A 23,383-nucleotide genomic window follows, 5' to 3' on the forward strand; every position below is an offset into this window, starting at 1 on the left:
CCCATTAAATTCTTGGTTACTGCTTTCCTAAGCATATGAGAAAGTTGATGCTACATTATATCTAGGGAATAATATATCCTCCTTGTGGAGAAAAAGAAAGCCCAAGAATCAAGAAAGTTGTATACTTGATCTTAACACCACAAATATATGTTGCTATATAATTAGCAGACATATTTTAGAAGATGTGGGGGAAAGAGTGAGAAATCAAATACAAATGAGATCAAAAGTGAGATGTGTAAAATGGTTTTATACTTTATATGGTCATTTTACCTGCTGATGTACCATCCCAGTCTGCTGAAAATCCCCTTCCTGTGAAAAATACGTCACTTACAAACTTTATCCACAGCTTGTTACCATGAGAGATTATAACAGGAGGCAGGTCTGTACCACAGTATTTTCCAAGATAAGGAGAAGTTTCATAGCCTCCATCTCTGGAATGATAGAGAAGAAAAACCTTGGGCAAAGAGAGAAACCATGAGAACTGTTAAAAAAATTACAAATCTTTAGATTCTTTCAGGCCTGGAAAAGACCAGTCCTGGCTCTTCATCTTCCACAGCAATACAGCTACCGAAGACTGGAGGAGTCCTGATACTTGCAGTAAGTCCTACCACAAGCACCTGCTTAATGAGTATGTCCACTCTCTCATCATATCAGCCCGTCCAGAGTCTGCCAATACAACGACATACTCAAGAATTATCTCAAGTAGAATTGATGCTGCAGAGGCAGGACTTTCTCTGTATTCTACAAGGTGGTAATCATTGGTGTAACCAAAGGTAACCTAATTTGAAGAAATAACAGTTTGCTCACTTCTCATTGTTTAGCCTGGCACAAAACCGGATGAGCTGACCTATAAAAACCCCCACGTTTATTTGCCACCACACAAATGGGAACCCATTTTTCAGAACTGATACGATGCAAGTTTTGAAATATTTTCTTAGCCTTCAGATAGCTCTCAAATAACCTCCCTGTTCTCTGTATGCCTTAGTATAGCTTCTAGGAAGATCTGTTCCATGATCTTCCTAGGCACAAAGGTAAGGCTGACAGGTTGGTAATTCCCAGGGTCTTCCCTTCTACCCTTTTTAAAAATGGGTGCAGTATTTCCCTTTTTCTAGTCACCAGGGACTTCGCTTGACTGCCATGAATTTTCAAATGTCATGGAGAATATGTCACAAAACAGGCAACAAAACCCTTTGTTTCTGCACTAAGGAAAACAGTCAGAATGCAGTGCGTGGGAACACAGACCACATACTCCACTTGCTCTGAGAACTGGAATTTACCAAGTGGAAAAGCTGACAATGGAGTAGGATGGGAGGAGGAAAAGGTAGTCTTTGAAGTTCTCTGGTAAGTCCTTTTCCCACATTGACAGAACAGGTGTGTAGTTAAAACTACAGGTTCTGAACATGCCTAAGTGGATTTGGACAACTTCCATGGTGATCAGTAATAAGGACAAGAGAAATAATTAGGCTTGCCTGATTTCTACATGGTCGTTTCTACAGATGTTGCTCCGTTCCAAGCTGAAGTTGGTGAAGCGCAGCACAATTTTTCTGTTTATTCCCACTGTGATGGTGTATATGCACTCTATTCGGACAGGGTAGTTATTAGGATAGTTCGGAGATGTTAGCACACCAGTTTCAGTACTGTAGTTGTATGAGCACACTTAAAGAAAAGAAACAAGTATGAATTAATTTAATATGTATGCTAAATTAACAGGAAATTTCTATTCCCAACAGACAGAGGAACAACCCCCCTGTGCTCCTGTGCATTATAATTCTTCCTGGTCACATCTTACTGCTGAATGTCATCACTATAAACTAAAACCAGAATCCAGCTTTTCCATGGGATTTCTTACATTTGAGTTGATTTGTTCAGCTTTTACCAGAACACTGTGTCTGTAATAAATAGACAACGTAAGAGTAGTTTCAGCTGCCTAAGTTGGCTTTGACCCAAAATCTGGGTAAGAAGAGAGAGGAAACTGAAAGGGATGGCTTGATCAACACAAAAGGTATGATTCCTGAATTTCTCAAAAGCAGTGGTGGTGGAAACTGAATGCAGTCTCTAGCTATGAGGAGATATTATATTGTTCTCAGGCACTCCCCACAATCAATCCAGGGAGATGGGGCTTTTACATCTCGATTTCTTTTCCCATTTTCTGGGGCATAAATGACAATCAGTTGGAAAACAGTGTAATCCTTAAATTGTGAGGACAAAACAGTTCTACTTAAGGTCTTATACTAAAATCAGCTACATTAATTCTACTGTAAACACTGTAGAAACATCTTGGTATTACGAGCTGGAAAGAGGAAAATAGTGTGGACTAACACTGAGGCAGAACCTGAGCAGTAATTAAAAAGCAGCTCTTTTGAAAGCACAGACACAAGGACTAGGAATAAAAATATCTGCTATACAGTGGTACATGAGACATTTTAGAGAGAACAATTGTGTACTAGTTGGTCAGAGTCCGAGTAAGGTTTGTGATCTGGCTGCAAAAGGGGCAAGAACAAATGCGATCCATGTCAGCTGTTTTCAGTTGAAACAGGGAATATTGATGCCACTGCACAAGGTAATAGTGACATGTCACCTGGAAAGATGTGGATAACCATGGTCACTGATGTTTTGGAAATCAAATGAGAATAAGACAGAGGTTGTGGAGGTAGCAGGCAAGAGACACTAGAAAAACTTAACTTGTTTAGTTTAGCAAGTGCAGGAGAACAAAAAAAAAAAAAAGATAAAAATCAAGAAGCTTGAAGAAAAGAAAATTAGAATATCCTCTCAATGTCAGTACAAGCTCTTAAGTTAAAAACTGTCCCTGAATAGATACACAGAAATCACAAGAAAGTTTCTGTCAGGAACTGCTGAGCGTCCAGGGCAATCATCCAACCAACATAACTGATGCAGAAAGATGGAAAAAGTCCACTGTTTTTTAAGATACAGTTTGATTAACTTAATTGAGAAGGAGATCACACTATGTAGTTCTTGAAGAAAAAAAAAAAAAAAAAAGGAAAGAAAAAAAGGGGAGGGGGGCATAAAATTTTGGCCTATATTTGATGACCCTGAAGACTCATTCAGTCCTCCCTTTCCCTGTTTCAGGTCCTACATGCTGTAAGTAGAAAGTATTTAAGAAATCTACTTATATCAAATAGACAGTGTTAGAGTAATTATAAAGTACAACTGAAAGAGCAAGCAAAATATTACAATTAACTTTATATTCATTTACACTGGTTTTCACAGCTGCAGTGTAGTAATACTTATGCTTAACACTTCAATACGTATAGTAATTTAGGATGACATTACAGTTCAGGCCCTCCATGTCTAAGGCTGGTCATTTCTATGTCTGTTCTCTATCCATTGTAACTACTAAAATGCCTTTGCTTTTAATGGTGTCTTTTTTAATAGCATTTTTTTTTTTCATTCTAGGTCACCTGGAAGTCTTCTGTTGAAAATGTTTTCTGTGGGATAAATATACCCAAAGCTAGCTACCAGGCTCATGTTCCTAATTCATCAAAGAAACATGACACACAAACTGGCCAATAATTTTCTGCCATCGGGTTGTATTTTGGTATTGAAAAGTCAAAAAGCTTTCATGCACTGGTTTACCTAAAATCATGATCTACTGAAGTCTTTCTCTAGAATTTTAGTCATTTGTGTTCCATCACAATATATGCTCTAACGTACGCATATAACAATCAGGTTAGCCCTAGTCACCTTAAAAAACCCTGTGCTGCTTTATAAACCCTTGTAATATCCTTACTGTGCTACCAGGTCCTGTGGGGTTTCACGATATGTAGGCCTTATCATCAATCCACAGATCCTTAAGTTATACAATTTCTTGAGAACCCTGCCTGCAGGATTAAAAACCTGACAGAAATGTGACCCAAGTTTTTCTTAACAGCTCATTACACAAAAAGCAATAAAAAAGTAAAATGCAAATGTGTGTATATTTATTAGGTTACTTATTTTAAACTAATTATTTCCTCCTGATTTTGGAAGCATATGTGCCTGACTCATGCACACCTAATGGTTAGAGCTGTTGCAATACTGCCATTCCTTATTCACTCAGAAGCTGAGACCATGAATACTGGCTTTCAGCCTGGAGAATATTAAAATTGATGCGCTAGAGAGGGCCCTTCGGGTAAAATTAGCAACATGGAAGGCAAAATATTATCAGCCCTTTAAAGAACAATTTCCACAGAACTGTCCAGGTTCCTTCCCTCACCAAAGTTTGCTTTCTTGAGAGTAATCCATACAGAAACTCATACCCCAAGCGCACTGTTTTAAACTGAATGCTGTATACTGCTCTACACTTCACAGTCTTCTTCACGAGCTAAGTGGGATAAGTACAGAAGGTGGACCAGTGACTGCCTTAGAAATGTCAGACTACTGGCTACGGGGAAATAAATCCAAGTGTAGACGGAGCATAAGCTGCTGTGAGGATTAGGAAGAGCATAAACGAAACCATGTTTTTTCACCGCCAACTCTCTTCTGGTAACTGGATTCATTTGTTGTCTTCTACTTTCAGCAGGAGAGCTGGCACTCCCTTTGCACTCACCTCACTAACACTGCATTTGGGGTGTGCTTGGGCAGTAAAAGTTCCTTCAGCGAAAACTCTGGCAAAGTTAGCAGTGAAAAAGTGCTTTGACTCCTTTGCCAAAGTTCAGAATGCAGACTAATGCCATAAGGTGATTATTATATGCCTGGAAAAAACAGGAATTCAGTTTAGTTTGAAGACATTTATCGCAGCTCATGAAAAACTGGAGGAGGCGGCAATTGTCAAGGTTAATCGCACATCTTGCTTTGCTAGTGTGTGAGGTTCTGAAAGCCATTCAATCTGCTTTCTGATTTCGGTACTGAATGTGTTTGCTCTTCTGAAAAAAATGCCATAAATGGCAGTAACCCACTGTAATAGACAACAGTGAAGAAAAATGCCAGCTTTTGTATCGCTCACTCATGCAATCATGCATACTGCAGAAAATTATATCCATGTTTTTCCCCATAAAGAGATACTCATCAGTTGCCACAATTCTAATTAATCAAAAATAAAACTACAGTGTTGTATGGAAAATGGGGAGTTTTCTTTTGGTCTCACTTTGCCAAAGCAAAACTGGGATCCCTAACAATTAGATCTTTATGTAACACTACTCATGTTTGGAAAAAAAGGAAGGAACTATCACATGAAGCATATGCCTCTCCACAGGCAATGGAAAAGCACATCTGCATTTCAGGGCCTTCTGTTACTGCTGCTGGCAGATGCTAACAGGCTTCATTTTTACCAAGGCACACAAAGGTCCTTTGTAGCATTTCAGACCCTAACTCCTTAGAAACACTGGGTACAGCTGTTCAAAAAGAATCTCCAACTCTCTTCTGCTGATTCACACATAAACACACATACACTAGAGTCATATACACTATATATAGACTAAGCAGACTAATACCTGATCAAACGTAACCAAGTTATAGTGGCCTAACAGGTTGCTAGTTGCCAGCTCATTGAGCATTTTTCCTGAGGCTCAGGACAAGCTGAGCAGTTGACCAAGATGCATGCAAGACTTCAGCTTTTTTCTTTCTGTCTTAGTTCAGCCTTGTTCAACTGTGCCCTGTTATCTCTGCACACACATATTTGTTAGACATTACTTTCCATTCTTGTCTTTGCTTGTTCAGCTGAAAATAAAAATGCAGGCAACGTCCTCCTCATAACTACTGGGTTTAGTCAGTAAGATAAGAAGTGAGATGTCAACTTGTACTCAGCTATCAGTAAAGAAGAAACACAAATCCATACATCACTTTCAGGGGCACTTTTAAGTCCACGGGTTCAGAAATGTTTTTCTTTCTTTCCTCATCCTTCTCAAAATCTGACTTCTCCAGTCAAGTCATTGCCAACTAACATATACCACACAATGAAACTATTTAAAACTGAGTTACACCTCTTGATAAACAGCATCATTCACAATTCAGGATGATAAAGAGGAAAAATCTTATCTTTCACCAAAGCTAGAGAATGCCCAGGAATAAAAATTCTATCACAAATGCAATCCGCTAAAAACTTTGAAGGCTGACTTTTCTCAGCAGAAAGGATGAAATTAAGCCTCTTTAATGAAACAAACAAATGAGAAAAAAAAAATTTAAAAAAAGGAAAAAAATCCTCCCCCCCTCAATTCAAAGGAAAACAAATAAATTCCTGCTTACTTGTGAAGAAGTCAAGGACAATAAAATACATACACTAACTCTAGTGCTATTCCTATTGGAAAACTGTGGCCTGGATCTTTCAAGACCCTGAACAACACTCTCAGGAACGCCTGAGCCCTTTCAAAGATTTTTTCAACAATCTTACATTGGTTCACTGTGGTGTGGTCAGCCACAATGGGCAAAATAAACCTCTAAAATCTATCATAATACTTCCATGGCTATTGTGACATTCATCTATCTGGTACTTTGTTGCAGCACGATCAAACTAGTAGACTGCAACAAGGATTTACCTTGGTCAGATTCTACTGTCTGTGCTGTATCATCTTCCTCCAGAGGCCAGGGCAGGACACAACCACACTACCCCTCCTCCATCCAACCCCCTCTCCCACACTCCTCAGGGCTATTTAACCACTTAGCAGGAACAAGCTACAGCTGCACATCATCCATGTCAACCAACCCACTGCCGCTGAGGCAAGGCCACAGCAGCATGTTATCAATGCTGATCAACCCACTGCCTTCACTCCTCTACAGTTCCCCCATTTTGTTATTAGGCTGGTCCAAAGGTAATGGGTTAACAGAAATTATTACTGTTAGTTAAACTAACCTTTGTATATTCCAACCCACTACCTTCATTCCTCTACAGTATTTGAGTCCTGGACTCTAGGAAATAAATCCAAATATTACTTTGCTTTCCATGTGACTTTCCCTTTTAAAAGACAGAAAGTTGGTCAAGAACAAAGTAACCCAGGTAACAGATAGTTTAAGTGGTCAATATACATTTTAAACAACTGGTTATCATATGAGCACGTTTGACTGAAGGATTTCCATTTGTATTGCTGCATTACAAGCTATTCACAAGCTGGCAGACTGTTACAACAATTGTTTGCGCTTTATGGACCATGGCCATGGTTGTGTATCATAGCAATCAATTTTTTTGACAGGCAATATAGCTTTGCCATTATTTTCAGGCTACTTTTCAACTAATTAATGTAACACAGATAAACCATGCTAACAAAAACATTCTTTGCTAAGATGCATGATGAAGAAAATTAGTGTTGTTCTACATAATTTTTTTTTCTATTACTTACCCTTTTTTTTAAACTCCTATTTATTCTTTTTTGGGGGGGGATAATCTTGTCCATCTTTTCAATAGCTCATTCTCTGTAAAATAACTCCAGGCAAAAGTCTATTGAAATGTCTAATATGAACCAGAACAGCTTTGACCAGTTCTGATATTGGTTACACTCTAGTTGGCTAAGTAAACATAGCTCAAAAATATGAAGTATTCTCACTGCACAAGAAACGTTATTGGAAACATATTTTCCTTAGCAGAAAAATGAAAATAGGCAGCAGATGTAAAGAAAAAAAAGTCCATTTACTTGGTAAATCTCTCCGATATGATTATGTTCAGCGATCTGTTACCTTAGTGTAACTGGATATAAATTAAGATGAATATCAGGCCTAAACACCTCACAGTCAGAAAACTAAACTTTATATAATTTCAGGGAAGTGGGGAGTTGCTTCTCACAGGAAAGTCTATATACACACATGTGTTTGCCTTCTCTCAGGCCAGAGAAGCTTCAAAACACTTTATTCTTAATGAAAAAGGAATGTTAGCAGTCCAGTATTTATGACAACTGTATAGTACTGCTATGTTTGTTCTGGGACCAAAAGAAATAGATCTCTGTAAAGAAAACAGATCATAGTGTCAACCGCTCTGTAAGTTTATTACTCTCTGTTTCAGCAGTTACTTGCTTCTTTGTCATACTTATACAAACTATAGTGGTTGAAACAAAAAAGCATTTATTCTAGAGATCATAGTTCCAGGTCTGAGTGAGAATAAATGGAGAGTCAGCCCAGTTAGGCTGAAGAGTAGTAAAGATATATGTGTTAATTATGAGAAAAGAAAATCATATCTACTGGTTAGAGTTTGAATGAAGGTATTATAGACTTCTAATTTCATATAAACATTTTATACAGTTTCTAGTTGTTAATAGCATTGAAGAAAAAAAAGAATTGCATTTTTAAGGCATAGTTTGAACCCATTCCCTGGACAATGATGATGCAGTTTGAAACCCACATGATGCATATAGCAGTGCTTTGGATGAAAGATGAGAAAATCCAACCACCATGGCAGTGGTAAAGGAGGGGAATGTGGAAGAGAGGAGGCAGAGCAGTGAAGCTGGACAGCACAAAGATAACACCACCAGAGAAACAGATAGCGTTACACAGAGAAATATAGATTCATGTTGAGTAAAGAATATTTTGATCTTGATGAAATGTGAGAAAAGCTGCTACAAGAACAGTTAGGAAAGAATCGAATCCGCCCATGAAATACTAATCTGATGTAAAGCAAAAGAAAAAATATCACATTAACAAGCAACAATCATATTTACAGAAATCACAGTCTGCAGCTGCAAAAGCAGGCTCATAAAAGACTGACTTTATACAGCTTATAATTTTACAATTGCTCACTAGTAAGAACTCAGTTTTCTAACTACAGAGTCTTTACCAGAAAAATTTTTTAAAGTAGAACCTGGAGTTTGGCCTATTATTTTCTAACAGATAGAAATTTCCTCCTTGGAATAGTTCTCATTAAATCTTAATTGTTTTTATTGGCTTTTTGGTTTCCATGCCAGATAAATCAAGTACGAATGAGGGCAGCTGAGAAAATGGATTATGTGAATTTTTAAATTGTCTGGTAGTGAATAAAGACACAGTGGCAAAATCTGTACCAATCTCACCTACACATATGTTTGAGAGATGAAATAATAGCCACATTTTCCAAGAAAAAAAGTTTTTTTCGCAAGGTAGAAATTGGAAATTTTTCTGGTTGCAAACAGGTTGGAGAAACTCAGAAAGTGGGAAAAATAAAATTATTAAAGAAACTAAGAGCAAACAACGAACAGCCATTGGTAGTTTATGGCTGCATAGATGAGTACCATGGATTTCTTATAGTCATCTAATAAATTCCTTGTAATCTGCACTCACACACACAAACCACCTAGAAACTGGCTAACAGATACACAAATAACCCAGCTACAAGTGTATTATCACTTTTACCTTTTTTCATTGTCTAACTCTGCCTCTTTTCTGGTTTAATTCAGCTAGGCACAACCTATCCCTCTACTCATATAAATCCTCTTCTGCTACAGATCTGTTTTTAGCAGTGAGGGGAGCAATAGCCAACCCATGTATATTGCATCTATGAAATTGGTAATTACAGTCTTTCATCAAGAGGCTGCTTTTTCAAGTGCAGCTCAGTCACTGCTAAAACATTCTCAGTGCAGAAGAGATGCACAAATGCTGGAACAGGTATGGTGGGTTCAGCATAGTTTGAAAACACAGATGTGCTCCCATGCTGGAAAACCTTCAAATCAATTAGAATTTGGAGTAATTTCTCAGGTTTTCTCTGTTTTAGAGAACTAAGGGAATGAGTCTTCTCTTCAGTAGTCTTTCCCCACTGATATATGTCTTGGACCCTTAAAAGGAGATAGTTAAAGAACAGACTTAAAGCATAACAGGAGCCTTGAACTCTTGTGGAATCAGAAACCTTGCACTCTGTTGTAATGAAAAAAACAGCTTGTGCTTTCAGGTTATTTTGCTGCTTTATCAGATTTCATCCTATATCACCCTTCTCTGCCCATCATCAATATTGAACCTTAATATAGGCTAAATTAATTTTTATGGCCCCTGACAGTCTCCCATTCAAGTGAGTTGTCCATGATTGCTAAGCTTCCTAGATCACATACTCAGCTCACAGCAGAGAAAGCAAATTCAGAAAATACTTTTCCTAAATAATTCATGCAGTTCTGCCATGTCAGCTCTTAACCGGGTTTTTAAAGAAAACAGCAGTGTTGCTCACAGAAAATTGCTTTCTGCTTCCTAGGGAGGAAGAAGGTTGTGAAAAAAGCACGATACATAAGAAGGGATAGGAGAGGCACCAGGCAGTCTTCTGTTAACACAGAAACTAATGTTCCTGTTTCTTATAGTGGTTATTTACAGTGACAGCTTAAAACTTTTAATCTGCGTAATGAACAGACTGACATACTACCTTTTGATGCATCCAGGGAAATATATTTAGCTGAGAAGCCCTCTGATGCCGTGCTCTGACTGGTCACAAAGTACACCATCATCACATGGCCACCACTAGTGAGAGACGGTGGAACTGATCTTCCACAGTACCTGCAGCAAAAGAGACGCCCTAAACTGAATGGCAGTACCTTATGAAGCATCTGTATTACTGGAAGAGGATTCAGCTTTCCTGAGAAGTTTTAACAGGTATGCATACACAAATCTCTCCTTTGGATAATACAGATCCCAGCCATATAACCTGTATCGTGGGACTAAACAGCACATACATGTACAAGGGTGCAAATCTAACTTATGTGGCAAAGTCAGAGAAAAAACTGTTCATTAAGTTTTCAAATCCTTACTGAAGTTATTCCATGCTGTACCTACAACATATTCTCTTCTTTTGTAGGAGTCAGAGTGGCTGGCCAAATACTAAGGTTGCAAAACACTCTCCATTAGGAGAATCATTTGCTTCTTATTTTCCAAAATACTGCCATGTCAGCCAAGTACTTTACAGTCTGTGGCTGCAGCTGGGTACTGTTCCCAAGTAGTTCAGATGTTCCTGAATTCTAGGGTGGCAAGAAAATCCTGTGTATACCCCCAACTGGAGAAGGGGAAAACAAAAAAAAGCTTCTTCCCTAAGATAAAATCACATATCAGGGAAAAGTGAAAACAAAATCCTATAAAATTCAGATTTTATGTCAGTTTTTGCTGAGATCCAAACGCACAATCTTTTAAGTAACCTTTCTTTCACTTCTGCAAGTGTTTCAAATCATGTCTTTTCCTGGGCACAGATATATTGATACTTTTGAACTTATTTCCCATAAATCAAAATATTAATGCAGCTGGACAATGCTCAATATTGAAACCTGTCCTTAAAAAAGCTGTCCTTCTGACACAAGTTAGTTTATCCCAGTATAATATTCATTAAATGTGTTTCTCGTTCCTTAGTCAAAGAAAGCAAATTGCCTTTACTGTCCTAGGCAAAGAAATTGCTGCTGTTGTTTCTGTAATGCAGAGAAACTAACCTATACACAAAATTTAATGAAGCAAACTAGATGTCAAGATCTACAGAACAGTGCTCACTCTACAGTAATTAACCGCTGTAAGCTAATGGACATATTCACCTTCCCAATTTTTGCACAGTGCTGTTGTCATATATTTCAAGATAATCCCTTCTGCAATTATAATCAAATGCCAAGTTAAATGAAGTGAACATCAGGCGGATAAGGTAGCCGGGCTGAATGTTGATAATCCAGGTACAGTTAATACCATGTGGGTAGACATGCAGACGACCAGGACTTGTAATGTTTCCTTCCAGTCCAGTGAGAGTCTTTCCACATACTGTAGAGATTGAAAACATCAAGTAAAGTCATATATTTATAAGAAAGTTAGGCACTTACAAAATTGGTTACTTCTCTTTCTGAAATTTCACAGTCGTCTTTTCCTCAATGTATACCATACAATAACTGATTCAGAATTTATCTCCCATTACACCATCATAAAACTTGATGGCCAGCTGTTTTCAGTGTATAGCAAAATTTGGAAAGTCCCAACATTCTACACAGAACCAAAAAATCCTTACCTGTATCTGATGGCCGGTACTCAGCTCTGAAGCCAAGGTTGGTAAGAGAGGAAGCTCTGAATTTGATATAGAGATTGTTCCATGTAGATTGCACTGTAGATGGTACAGCTGTACCACAGTATTTCTCCAAAAGAGGGGAGTCTGTGTTGTTGCCATCTCTGACCTGAAGAACAGTGCATTCAAAATATTCCATACAAATTTCTATTACATTAAAGTTTTAAGCATAAATGAATTCGTAAGAACCGTATAAAAAGAAATCCTTAGTAAGTCATACCTTACACTTTCTTCAGCATGGTTTCTACTACAGGCACATACAATGCAACCTTAGGACTTCCAGAGAAGCTCTCTTCCACCAAAAGCATGTCAGGTAGAGACGAGCTGGGATTTTACACCCTCAACAATAAGTGGCACATAAACCTCCACAACCAGGTCTGTCTATTTAAAGACACCTGATACTCATCTGATTATCAAAATGACATTTTCATCTTTGGAGAACCAAGAAAAAGTTTAGGATCTAATTATGAACCTGGAAAAGCTTTTATAACTGCTGTAACAAGTTCTTGCCTGTCAAGCAGTTCTGCTTTGGTGGAGATAAGTATGAGAAGGAACATACAGGTAAGAATCTGTCTGCTATTCGTAGCATATGTGTATCATTCTTTACCTCAATGTAGTCTGAGTCACAAGTGGTTGCATTTCGAATGCCGAATTCGGTAAAGTTAAGAATCACCACTTTGCTAGCTGGCTGGGAGATGATCCACTCACAGGTCTTTGGGTGAGGGGATGTCCTGGGGTAGTAAGGTGAATGGATAGTGCCTGTTCCAGACAAGAAGCCTCCACAGGCTGCCAAGACACACCAAGAATCAGATTTTGTGATGAATGGTTTCAAGGAATGTATAATGTGATGCCTATCAAATATCGTTATGAAATTGGAAGAAAACCACCCCTAAACCCCTGTCTTCTTGCAGCATCTACCACAGATCATCCAAGTAGTATTAAGAACATATTTAAAAGAACATATTGCAATAAGTATAGCATAAACATGCATGTATAGAAGACCAATCTAACTGTGCCATGAAAACTAATGGATTTGACTCATTTATTTCACAGAGACAGATAGATTTGTTGATGACTAAGAATTAAAAGACAGAAAAAATGAAAGTAAAAATATTTAGGCAGATTACAGCTATATCATCTTTAGTATGTTAGCAGTAAGTGATTTATCATTAAGAGAAGCAACAAAGGGTGCATTTCCAAGCACGCTAGGAGAGCCGACTACAAACTTACTGCAGACATCATCTTAGTGTTTATAAAAGTAATAATAAATAAAGAGTCATGGTCTTCTTTCTTTTGAAGTTTGTCTTAAACCCATTATACGGATAATATAGCACAGCAATGACTGAAAGTGTTCGAATTACAAACAGTTCACTGTGCCAGTCACCAGTTCCACTTACCAACTTGATAAATGGCCCTGAAGCTAGCCCTCTGCACTGAAGCATCAGACTTGAACTTGATCCATAGACTGTTGCTGGTAGAAGTGATTGGAGGCACGAGTGTACTATGACAGAATTTTCTAATAAGAGAAGACATCTCACTGTCACCATCTCGAACCTAGTCACCAAAAAGAAAAAACAAAAAAATGTCAGATCATAAAAGTTTTGGGATCTCATATCCAGATAAAATTATAATCTCAGAAAAGCTGCTAAATAACAAAAGGACTATTTTACTTCTTTATAAAAGGGGCAAAGAGCCATCACAGTAATTGGCATGAGCACATGATTTACAAGAGCTCTAAGGAAAATCAGATGATCAGCACAGAGGACACACACACACATTACTGTCATCGGACGTTAGGATGAAACAGATCTCCTCTATGAACCACAGCTTTAGTACAATTTGGGCCTATGCTTCCAAAAGTGACACCTTTAGTATGAAAGAGACAGGTAAGGTGCTCACCAGCAATAGCCATGAAATTTTTGCCAGCACTAAAATCTGCTTGGGAAAAAAGGGGGTATTTGTGATTTTCTTGCTCTGGCCATGAAGCTTCTAGTGATATTTTAATGGCACTTCTTCAGAACAAGCACATGTCCCATCATAACCATACATCAATGCAGACAGACAGCTTACTAAAGGAGATGCAACTCTGAGTCCTCAAAGCAGTAAAGAGTTATACTGGTATTTCTCCATTACTTTATCTGAAAGGTCCAATGCATGATAATGACAACGAAGCTGTATCAAGGAATCACCTCCAGCTTTTACCTTCCCAATGCTACTCTACTGACCTCAATCAATCTGCTAATCAAAGGAGAAATGTATCTTTTTTGTTTTCCCAGATTATGAATCCTGATTGTCAAGGAGACTAGAAGGGAGAAACCTATTTGCACCCCCAAACTTCAGGCCCTCAACCTGAGTAAGAAATAGTAAGAACAGGTGCATCTGGGGACGAGGCAGAGCACTGATATAGCCAAGGAGCTCTGAATACCCTCTGAGGTGCTCGTCTCATTCCAAGAGAGCAGCCAACAAGCTGAGGTCCAAAAAACAAGTCCTCCGCTGTTTGCATGGGCAAAAGATGCAATTATTCTCCCAAAGATCCTCCTTAAGAAACCAGCTCTTTTCTGCTGTAAAAGTGGTGGTAGCTCATGTAGCTGGAGCTGCTTTTTAAAATGCATCTATATGCTGTTGACCCCAAAAATTCATGCCAGTGAAATCATTGGCAAAGCCAGGGACATCCAGCTTTCAGGTCCCCTCTCATCACCTCTTCTTTCCTCCTCAGCTGTACTCCTCCATCAGCTGGGAGAGAAGGCAGGGAACCCTCATCAGTGCCCTAGGCAGCAGCTTGGCCTGCTTGCGCAGCTTTCATAATCTCAAGCTGGTGAGATGGCTTTCCGAGTAACAGATATTTTTAATTCCCCTGGAACCTGAGTTTAAGGTGACAGAGTTTATAGTGGAGCAACTGAGACCTGAAGTTGTACCGGAATATTTAGAAAAACTTTGGACAGCAGTGAAAGTTTCCAGAACTATAGTTCCCAGAAGTTTACATATTTTTCTTGATCTGATTCTCCTTACGTTTTTGGTTTATAAAGCCCAAAGAGTAGTGATAAAAACAATGGGTTCTCTGAACGATGTGAGTGATGTTTCCTATTGCCAGTTAGAAAGATGGCATGGAAAAGGAGCTGTCTTGGCTAACACCTTATCTGTGCAGCACCATGTCACAGTCTTTCTTAAACAAGTTTTATTGTCTCTAGTTTTTTATTGCAGATCCCTGTTCTCAGGTCATTCCTTCCTTAGTAAGGGACTAAACAACCCTCTCTGAGCAAGTGCCTGTGAGCTGTGTCTGGTCCCTGTGGAAATTCTGCAGGTTTCCTGGATCACCAGGGATGGGAATAATCTGCACCTTTTCTAAGTGACGAAACCATTGTTGCGGAGTGACTTTTAAAGTAACTTAACCACCCGAAAGCTATCTCCCTAGCTGAAGTTCATTACAAAACTGAGCACGACAGTATTTTAGGAAAGCATATGTGCAAAATCAGGCCTTAATAAAAGAGCAGTGCTTTAGTCATACCAACTGTCGCAGTCAGAAAATGTCAGTCTCGTTTCTCTGCTCTGGCCTGAGCCACCGAGTGAGAGGGCAGGAAGAGGAGGAGGACAGAAGCAGAGGGAAACTGAATGGCTTGTGACTGCTCAGCAAACAACGAGGTAAATGCCTTGCTGAACTAATGCAAACCCGACTGCGTTCAACAGAAATGGTTTTGTTTTTCTGGCTGCTGTGAATTTAGCTGCTGTTCTGCCAGCAATTAGGCAAGAGGAGTACCAGGCCAAACAAACAAAAGCTGTCTGTTTTCATTAAACACACTTCCCCTCTCATTTCAGAAATTAATTACACTTCATTCCAACCAAAGTCTCTGAATTAGAGGAGGGAAGGGAATGATGTCAGCACAATAACATCTTTTAAAAACAGATTAACTGCGTGGAGCTCACAGGGGCCTATTCCTCACTTGGTCAAGAAGAGATTAAACATAAGACCAAGCCCACGCTGCCACTTAACTGTGTGGCCGGCAGGGCTCTGCGCTGGGGCTGCAGGGTTTGCTCCTACCTGCTTCAGCTGTGGCAGCACCTTTGCTCATCAACTGAGTGTCTGTGCCCAGTTTGTTTTGCTTCTGTTTACCTTTGTGCAGTACAGCCACAGCTTTATACAGACAGCAGTACCCAGCAGTCATGCCACATAGGATGAGGTATTTATGACTGTATGGAGAAATGCAGGCCAGGTACAACAGCAGAGGCCTTGAGATGTGGCAAGTCAGGGCACGGGACAGAGAACAGGGATGGGGTGACAGAAGCAGGAGCACAAGCCACAAAGACCTTACCAGGCCCTGAGGGTGCCACCAGGACTCACTGGCCCAGCCTTGCCTCCCCCAGCCCCCCCCAGCCTGCCCAGGCCCAGACCCCCATGTCAGCCTCCCAGGGCCGCCAGTCCCTGCCCCAGAGACACAGCAGCAGGGCCAGCCTCCAGCTCTCCACAGCCCGGCCCGGCCATGGGCTCTGCTGAGCCAGGCTCACCCACACGCCCACGTCCAGGCCTGCCTTCCATCCCCAGCCCCAGGGAGATGCCCCCTCTGTGCTGCCCTCCAGGGAGCCCCCAGGCCCCCGGGAGCCCCCAGCCCAGGCAGCACCATGCCAAAACTCACACGTGGTCAGGTAAAGAAATGCAGACCTGGACAAAACCGAGTTTAGGAATAACAAAGAAAATGAACAAATGGCATCTAGTGTACTTAAAGGGCACCCTGTAGCAGTGTAACACGAAGCTGCAGACCAATGAAGACAGAGCTAGGTGTAAAAGTAAACACAAAAATCACCTCAAGCTAGTATCAACCCTACTATTGCATTATTATTACATTTTCCATATAGAAACATTCTAACTGTACTATTATTTTTTCTATAAGAATTATTATTGAATAACAATTATTGAATTCGACTTGTGAGATTTCAGTTATGCTAACAATAAACTCCTGGCTTTATGTATGGATATATATGTATGTATATATAACTATATATATATGGTGTACTTCCTTTTTGTGCCAGAACAAGATTCTCCATATAACACCATGACTCCAGGAAACGCTGCATAGTGGCTATGGCATTATTTCTGTTTTTCTTGCTTTTGGCATGCACTTACCGATGGCCCAAAATCCACCTTAATCGTGTACAGTTAATTAAGAATTAGTGTTAAGCTAGATGGATTTTCTTGTTCTCTTATCTTTGCTTCGATCCAAATGTAGTCCTGCTCTTTTAGCCCCTGTGCCTTTTGGACTCTAATAAGGCACACCTAGTCCTTTGATTAACGCCTATTTCTGCAGTGGGCCTTGGGACAGAAGTTATGCAGCATGGTTTTGTACACACATGTAATCAACCTCTCATATCAACTGATTAAGAGAAGTCACCTCAATATAATTTGATGAACAACCAGCGTGACTCTCCAGCTCCATATGGGTGAAGTTGAGGTATATTCTTTCATCTTCTGGCTGTCGGATAATGTAGATACATTGTCGGTTGCTGATATAAGGGTTAGGCCAGAAAGGGGATGTGATAACCCCTTCACTATCCATGTAATTTCCTCCACAACTTAGATCTGCTATATAAATAAATAAATAATAATAAAAAAATTGCAAGTTAACTGTTTCCGCTTAGACCACCTCTGCACAATGGCTGCAAATCAAAGAGGATTTCTGTATTATTAACACATGTCAGTTACATCCATTCTTGTGTTGTTGGCTATACCTTGGGAACATTGCAGACCTTCCAATTCACCAATGCTGAAGTCTACTTACCAGGAGACGTTGTATAAACAATGTGGAAGCCTTTATCAGTAACTAAGTCATCAGAGTGAAAGTGAATCCATGCATACGGACCAGTAGTTTGGAGTGGGGGTGGAGATCGGGTGCTACAGTATCTACCAAGGACAGGGTCTTGTGGAAGAAGACCATCTCGAATCTAAACAGAAAGTCAGATCAGTGTTTAGGATTATTAGATACGTGCCAACTGTGAACAGTACCAACACTCTTAGTTATCTTGGGGGCCCCAGGAGATACTGTATATGGTGGATGGAGGGAAAGCTCATAGGAAGTTTCCTCCAAACACAGAGGAACCAAGAAACATACCCACCAGCATCACTGTGATGGTGCTCCTGGGAAAGTCATCAAGGGTTTTGTGAAAGGGAAGGTTTCAGAAGATCTACTGTTGGTTGAACTATTTTCCTGAAATCACGCTCTGTATTGCACAATTTTGCAGAACATGCTATGCCAAAGCAGCCTCTCATTTCTATAACCGGATATTGGTGAATCCTATAACCATTCCTTTGCACTTCACAAAAAGCCCTAAGCTCACACATCAAGTCATGGACCGTACTATAATAACAATCTATTAATTTTACATGTCTTTCTGTAATAGTTTACCTTAGGCTGATTAATTCTCTGGAGGTTGACATTTGACAAGGGGTTTCTGTGTAAGAAAGTGAAAGCTTCCCACCAGGTATTTTGCCTGAATCCCATTCTCTTTAGTTGCTCGACTCCCACCGACTTCAGTGGAGCGGGATCTCATCCCCTTTCTGTTATACTGCCTGTATCTGACTGTGCATTGATGACTGGAATAAGTAAGTACAAATGAACATTTCAACCCAGGATTTAATTTTCAACAGTCCTCTTCTGTACATACAAAAAATTTTGAAATATCTTGTTTTGCAATAACATAGCCATAAAATGCTTTCATAATCCACAATTACGCTTTACCTCTAAATGGTCATAACTGCAGTTTTCATGATGTTCTAGGCTTAGTGTGCCAAAAGCAAATGTGATGAGGAGGCCAGGACTGGTTGAGATGGTCCAGAAACAGTCTCTGTTTACAGGATAGTTACCAGGGTATCCTGGAGAGCTTATCGAGCCATAAGTACCCGTCAGCTCACCACCACATTCTAACAGAAAAGAAACATGGAAGAACACAGTCTTCAACACCACAGGTCAGGTCAGAAGATGAATTCTCCTGTAGCATCAAAACCAGGTAACACTTTGGAAACCACAATGAATTCAAAACCAAAGATGAAGCCAAACAAACCACCAAGTTACTTCTTTCTGTAAATTGTACAATTAATTCTGCAACTCAATTATAAAAGCAGAACTCCAAATATTTCCTTATTTCCACAGTAAAAGAAAGATTCTTTCCCAGTTATGATGGAAGTATCTTTAGGAGAATGATCAAAAGCACTGAATTGGATTGGATTTACAAAATTAATCTGAATTTCTGTACTTTGTAAATACTCTCCATATTTTAGCCTAGCAGAAGACTGTTTTAATTTAAAATGTTAATTACAGGGAAGGCTATTTTATATATCTATAATTTAAAAAAATCCCTGTCAGCATTAATGGTTGGGAATGGTACAGGTAACTCGTCTGTTATACCTAAGAAATAGCTAGTTCAGTGACATCTATACCTCTCCCCCTCCTTGGTTTTTTGTTTTTGTTTTTGTTTTTTTCCCCGAAAAGATCTCTTCACTTTTCAGTATCCATATTTTTCAATTAGTAATTATTGATCCAATAATACCAACTGAAAGAAAAAACCTACCAAAACACATTAAAAGCATTCCAATAAACATTTCTGGAAATACAGAAACTGTTTCCATCATGACTTTTCTACACTTTTTTAACTCTGTGGTTCTTTCAAGACACAACCCAACGCACAATTTTGTTTACAGACAATACACGGAACATTGAAGTGAGCTTAATATTGCACAAGATGATTTGGGGTTTATATCTAGAAATGCACTGCTAGGCCTCCTGGAGGAATCATGCAAGTGGCATTACTAAGAATTCAGGCAGAAATGTACAGCAAACCATGCCAAAAATCTTACAGATAATTTAAAATCAAATTCCCAACAATCTATCATGTTTGGAAAGCATGGTTTGAGCTCTTTAGCCTGTTGTAAATTGTCAGTGGCAAAAAAAGGTAACTTCCTTGTTCAAAGTACTAGATCCTTCTGTGAGATAAGAGAACTGATCAGAACAGCACCTCCAGGAACATGTGCTCTTTGGGGGATTCCTCACAGGAGGTGTAAAACAGCAGCAAAAATTTATTCATGCAGAGGCCTAGATCTGGAGTTTAAATATGTTAATGTGACATATATGTCTACATTTCAGCCTCACTCCCTAGTAAAATATTTTCCTACTGCTCCTAATGTTTCCTAATCAAATGAAATAAGCCATATATTTTGCTCCAAAGCCACAAAGATGCTAAATTACTTGACATTTCATCAAACTTACCAGGATCCTGAGATTCCCACTGAACAGTAAAACCCCCAGCTGTAACAGTGTGGTTCGAGTAGAACCAAAAGTACAGGGAACTGTGGGAACTGAAAAGCTCTGCAGGAGGTGAGGAGCCACAATATTTTCCCAGCATGTGCATTGATGCTGAAGGCCCATCGTGGATTTGAAGGAAGTTAGAGTTACACTCATTACTTGCCTCCAGTTGGAAGAATGGGAAAATAATATGCAGAATCTAACAGAAAGTAACAAAACAAGAAATCTCTTTTATTCCATCTGCTGAGATACAGTTTATGCAATAACTCTGCATAAAGCAGATATATGTGTTCATGCTAATATAACAATCTACGAGCTTTGGAACCATTATGCCATTTTCTGAAAAGTTCCAGGACAGAAGAAGATATTACAGAACCTTAAGGGTCAAAAGGAAAAAGAGAAAATAGATAGGAAAGAATTTGGCCAGGGAAGTTTTCTGGAAAGAGCATTATTTCTATAAACTAATAACTGAGACCATTTGACTGTGTCTGTTATACGTGTAAAATATATATGTATACATTTCAAGCCATATATATTTCACAGCATAAAATACTTCAGGTTTCCCATGGCAGTTTTCTCATCAGATAATTAACAATGCTCACCCTTGCTATGGTTGAAAGTATTGTCATGGAAGTTAAAAAATTACATGATCTTTTATTACGATATATATTCTTTATATTATGATATTATTTACATATATTACATATATTATTTACATTATGATAATATATGTCTCATATATTATGAGATACATAAAATGTGTCTCACAAGCCCACTCTGGACATTTAGTGACATGCACATCTTTACGTATGTTCAGGTTCCTCACTCATGTGCTTTAGCGTAGCTCTGCTGAAGACAGCAGTGGCTCTCAGGCTTAAAGCTGAGGATGTGTTACATACACATATACAATGCTGTGGAAAGCACTGGTTTATAAAACTACTGAATTCATTCCATGAAATGTCAGAAATAGATCAAATATTTAGATCCCAAGTAAGAAGTCCCATGCTAAAGTGTGAAGGTTATGTTCTAGTTGTTATTTGTAACACAAGTGGAATTGTTAGTAGCAGATCAAAATCAGACAGAATCAGAATATACATTTGAGTGCAATATCTAAAAATCCTTAAAAAAATTCAAATGCTGTTATTACACACAGCCATTGACAATATGAATTAAGCATTCCATATTCCTGGCACTCAGAAATCAGAAATGAAACTGTTATGGGGTCACACTTAGCTCACAAACCAACTATGGAGCCCATCAGAGCAGAGCTTTTCTCATGCAGCTATTCAGAGATCACATTGCAAAGCACAGTAAAACAGCCACCTTCTCCAGCTGGTGGTACCTGAATAAATTTTAATTCCCAGCTGCACAGGAAAAACCTTGAAAATGTAATCCATGCAAATTCTTAGGCTAAAGAGTCTGAAGGCCTGTAAAGATTTGAAACTTAATATTTTTGGAAAACTATATGAGAGGATGGGATCACAATATTGAAATATGTGGCATGAAAATGGTCATGTTGACTCTGATGAGATGAGGGAATCCTGCCCAGTAAAGGTTTCTTTAACCTGAACTCTATTTTACCTTGCCGGGATTAGCTTGAATAACCCAAGCACAGCTGACCCCACTGTTGTACTGTTGGCTGTTTGGGTTGTTAGGGTAACTGAAAGTCCCCTTGGAGCCTGAGAGATATCCTCCACACGCTGCAGAAAGAGATAAAAAATTAAACAGATTGATTTGCACTATGAATATATAGACTTAACCAACACCTAACCTCCTTGCATAGCTTTTTCTTCCCTAAACATCTAAAACAAGGGTGGAAGATACTTCTATAAGACTCTTCGGGATTTCCTCTAAAGTAGAATGACATCACAAAAAATGAGCAAAATTACTCTCTGCAGGGAAAGTAGTTCCTGGGAAAAGAACAAAGATTTTTCAGCTGGAATATGTGGATATTACCAAAAGATGTTTATTCTATCTCAGTAAAATGTCCATAAACATGTCCAGAAGGCTACCTCTAGATTAAGTCTTTAAATTTTTCACCTACAATGAAATAACATTTTAAAGCTAACATGATACAGAATTGTGTCAGCAGTACTGCATCACAGAAGCTATCTGTCAGATATTTTATTGTCCTATTTATTCTTTTTGGTCAGATTTCTGGCCCTGATAATACCTCTCATGATATACTGTGGTCTCTTCTCTCACTGAGCCATTCAATGACTGGTAGCTGTGAATGGGGAATCCCAAACAGCTACAGAAAAATATGTACGTAAAGCACCCAAAATATAATGCACATATAGCTACAGTGTACAACAAGCAGCTGTAGTTTATCATTGAATGGATGCTAAAGAAATATTCAGTTCCCAGCAAACTGAAATGAAATATTTAGTTTCAAGGAGTGGTAAAAAGAACATGATTTTGAAGTGTCCATCTAAAACATCTCACCATTTCTCAACCAGATTCACAATTATCATGTCATAAAATGTATTACTTTTCCCCTGATTAGGAACTAAAACAAAAGCTGATACATTATAATATCTCACTGGATAAAAACTGATTTTCTATCCCTTCTACTATGAATGGTTAAAAATAACTTTTCCCCCCACGTGCTTAATAATAAAACATTACTGGTTAGATATTTAATGAAAATAGGAAAGAGTCTGAAAATAGAGCAGATTTTACAGGAGGTCAGTGAAAGTTTTACATTCTGTATTCTGTGGAAAATTAATCTGCTTTCTTCACAGCAACCTGCAATAAATATGAGCCATCTGACAGATAGTTGCCACAGGGACATTCACTGGAATGCTATCCTGAACTTGTTTAATGAAAATTAATAGCAAAAAATCCAAAAAAACCAGAAAAGGTGATAATAATAAGAACTGCTAAAGGTAGGACCTCACAGTCACTCCATAAAAGTCAGAGTCTCCCATTTTAATGGATGATGCTACCTTCATTAAAAGTTTCCGTTTGAGAACCTTTTCTCGCTTTTCCTCTTGACTAAAAATGTCAGGATGTCTCAGCTTGCAACAAATGAAATAGTATGCAGAAAAGAGAAACATCAATATATTATCTTGTAAATTTTTCTCCTTATTTTGGATCCTCTTTCCCAATCAGCTTACCAGACCACTTTCTCAGGAACAGAGATCTGATTTTAGGATGTCTGGCCAGAGGGCTTGCAGATCAACTTCATTGTTACACTCCCACT

The 23,383-nt window shown here is 38.8% G+C and overlaps 1 protein-coding gene across 12 annotated transcripts in view; it reads right to left on the minus strand.

Annotated features, from left to right (window-relative positions):
- The window catches only part of CUBN (cubilin), a 155,164-nt gene that overhangs the window by 108,527 nt on the left and 23,254 nt on the right, over positions 1-23,383 (minus strand). For 10 of the 12 annotated variants that reach the window (XM_040593691.1, XM_040593689.1, XM_040593690.1 and 7 more), the window contains 12 exons: positions 21,760-21,878; positions 20,143-20,377; positions 18,619-18,800; positions 17,662-17,824; positions 17,275-17,465; positions 13,291-13,447; positions 12,501-12,679; positions 11,840-12,002; positions 11,382-11,598; positions 10,235-10,365; positions 1,470-1,656; positions 271-431 (listed from right to left, as the gene is read on the minus strand). In XM_040593691.1, the coding sequence (XP_040449625.1) occupies positions 271-431; positions 1,470-1,656; positions 10,235-10,365; positions 11,382-11,598; positions 11,840-12,002; positions 12,501-12,679; positions 13,291-13,447; positions 17,275-17,465; positions 17,662-17,824; positions 18,619-18,800; positions 20,143-20,377; positions 21,760-21,878 (2,085 nt within the window). Of the gene's footprint in view, positions 1-270; positions 432-1,469; positions 1,657-10,234; positions 10,366-11,381; positions 11,599-11,839; positions 12,003-12,500; positions 12,680-13,290; positions 13,448-17,274; positions 17,466-17,661; positions 17,825-18,285; positions 18,470-18,618; positions 18,801-20,142; positions 20,378-21,759; positions 21,879-23,383 lie in introns of those variants that run through there. The other 2 variants (XM_040593692.1, XM_040593700.1) reach the window with 2 other exon arrangements.

This window comes from Falco naumanni, chromosome 4 (assembly GCF_017639655.2).
Source record: "Falco naumanni isolate bFalNau1 chromosome 4, bFalNau1.pat, whole genome shotgun sequence".
Classification (NCBI taxonomy): domain Eukaryota; kingdom Metazoa; phylum Chordata; class Aves; order Falconiformes; family Falconidae; genus Falco; species Falco naumanni.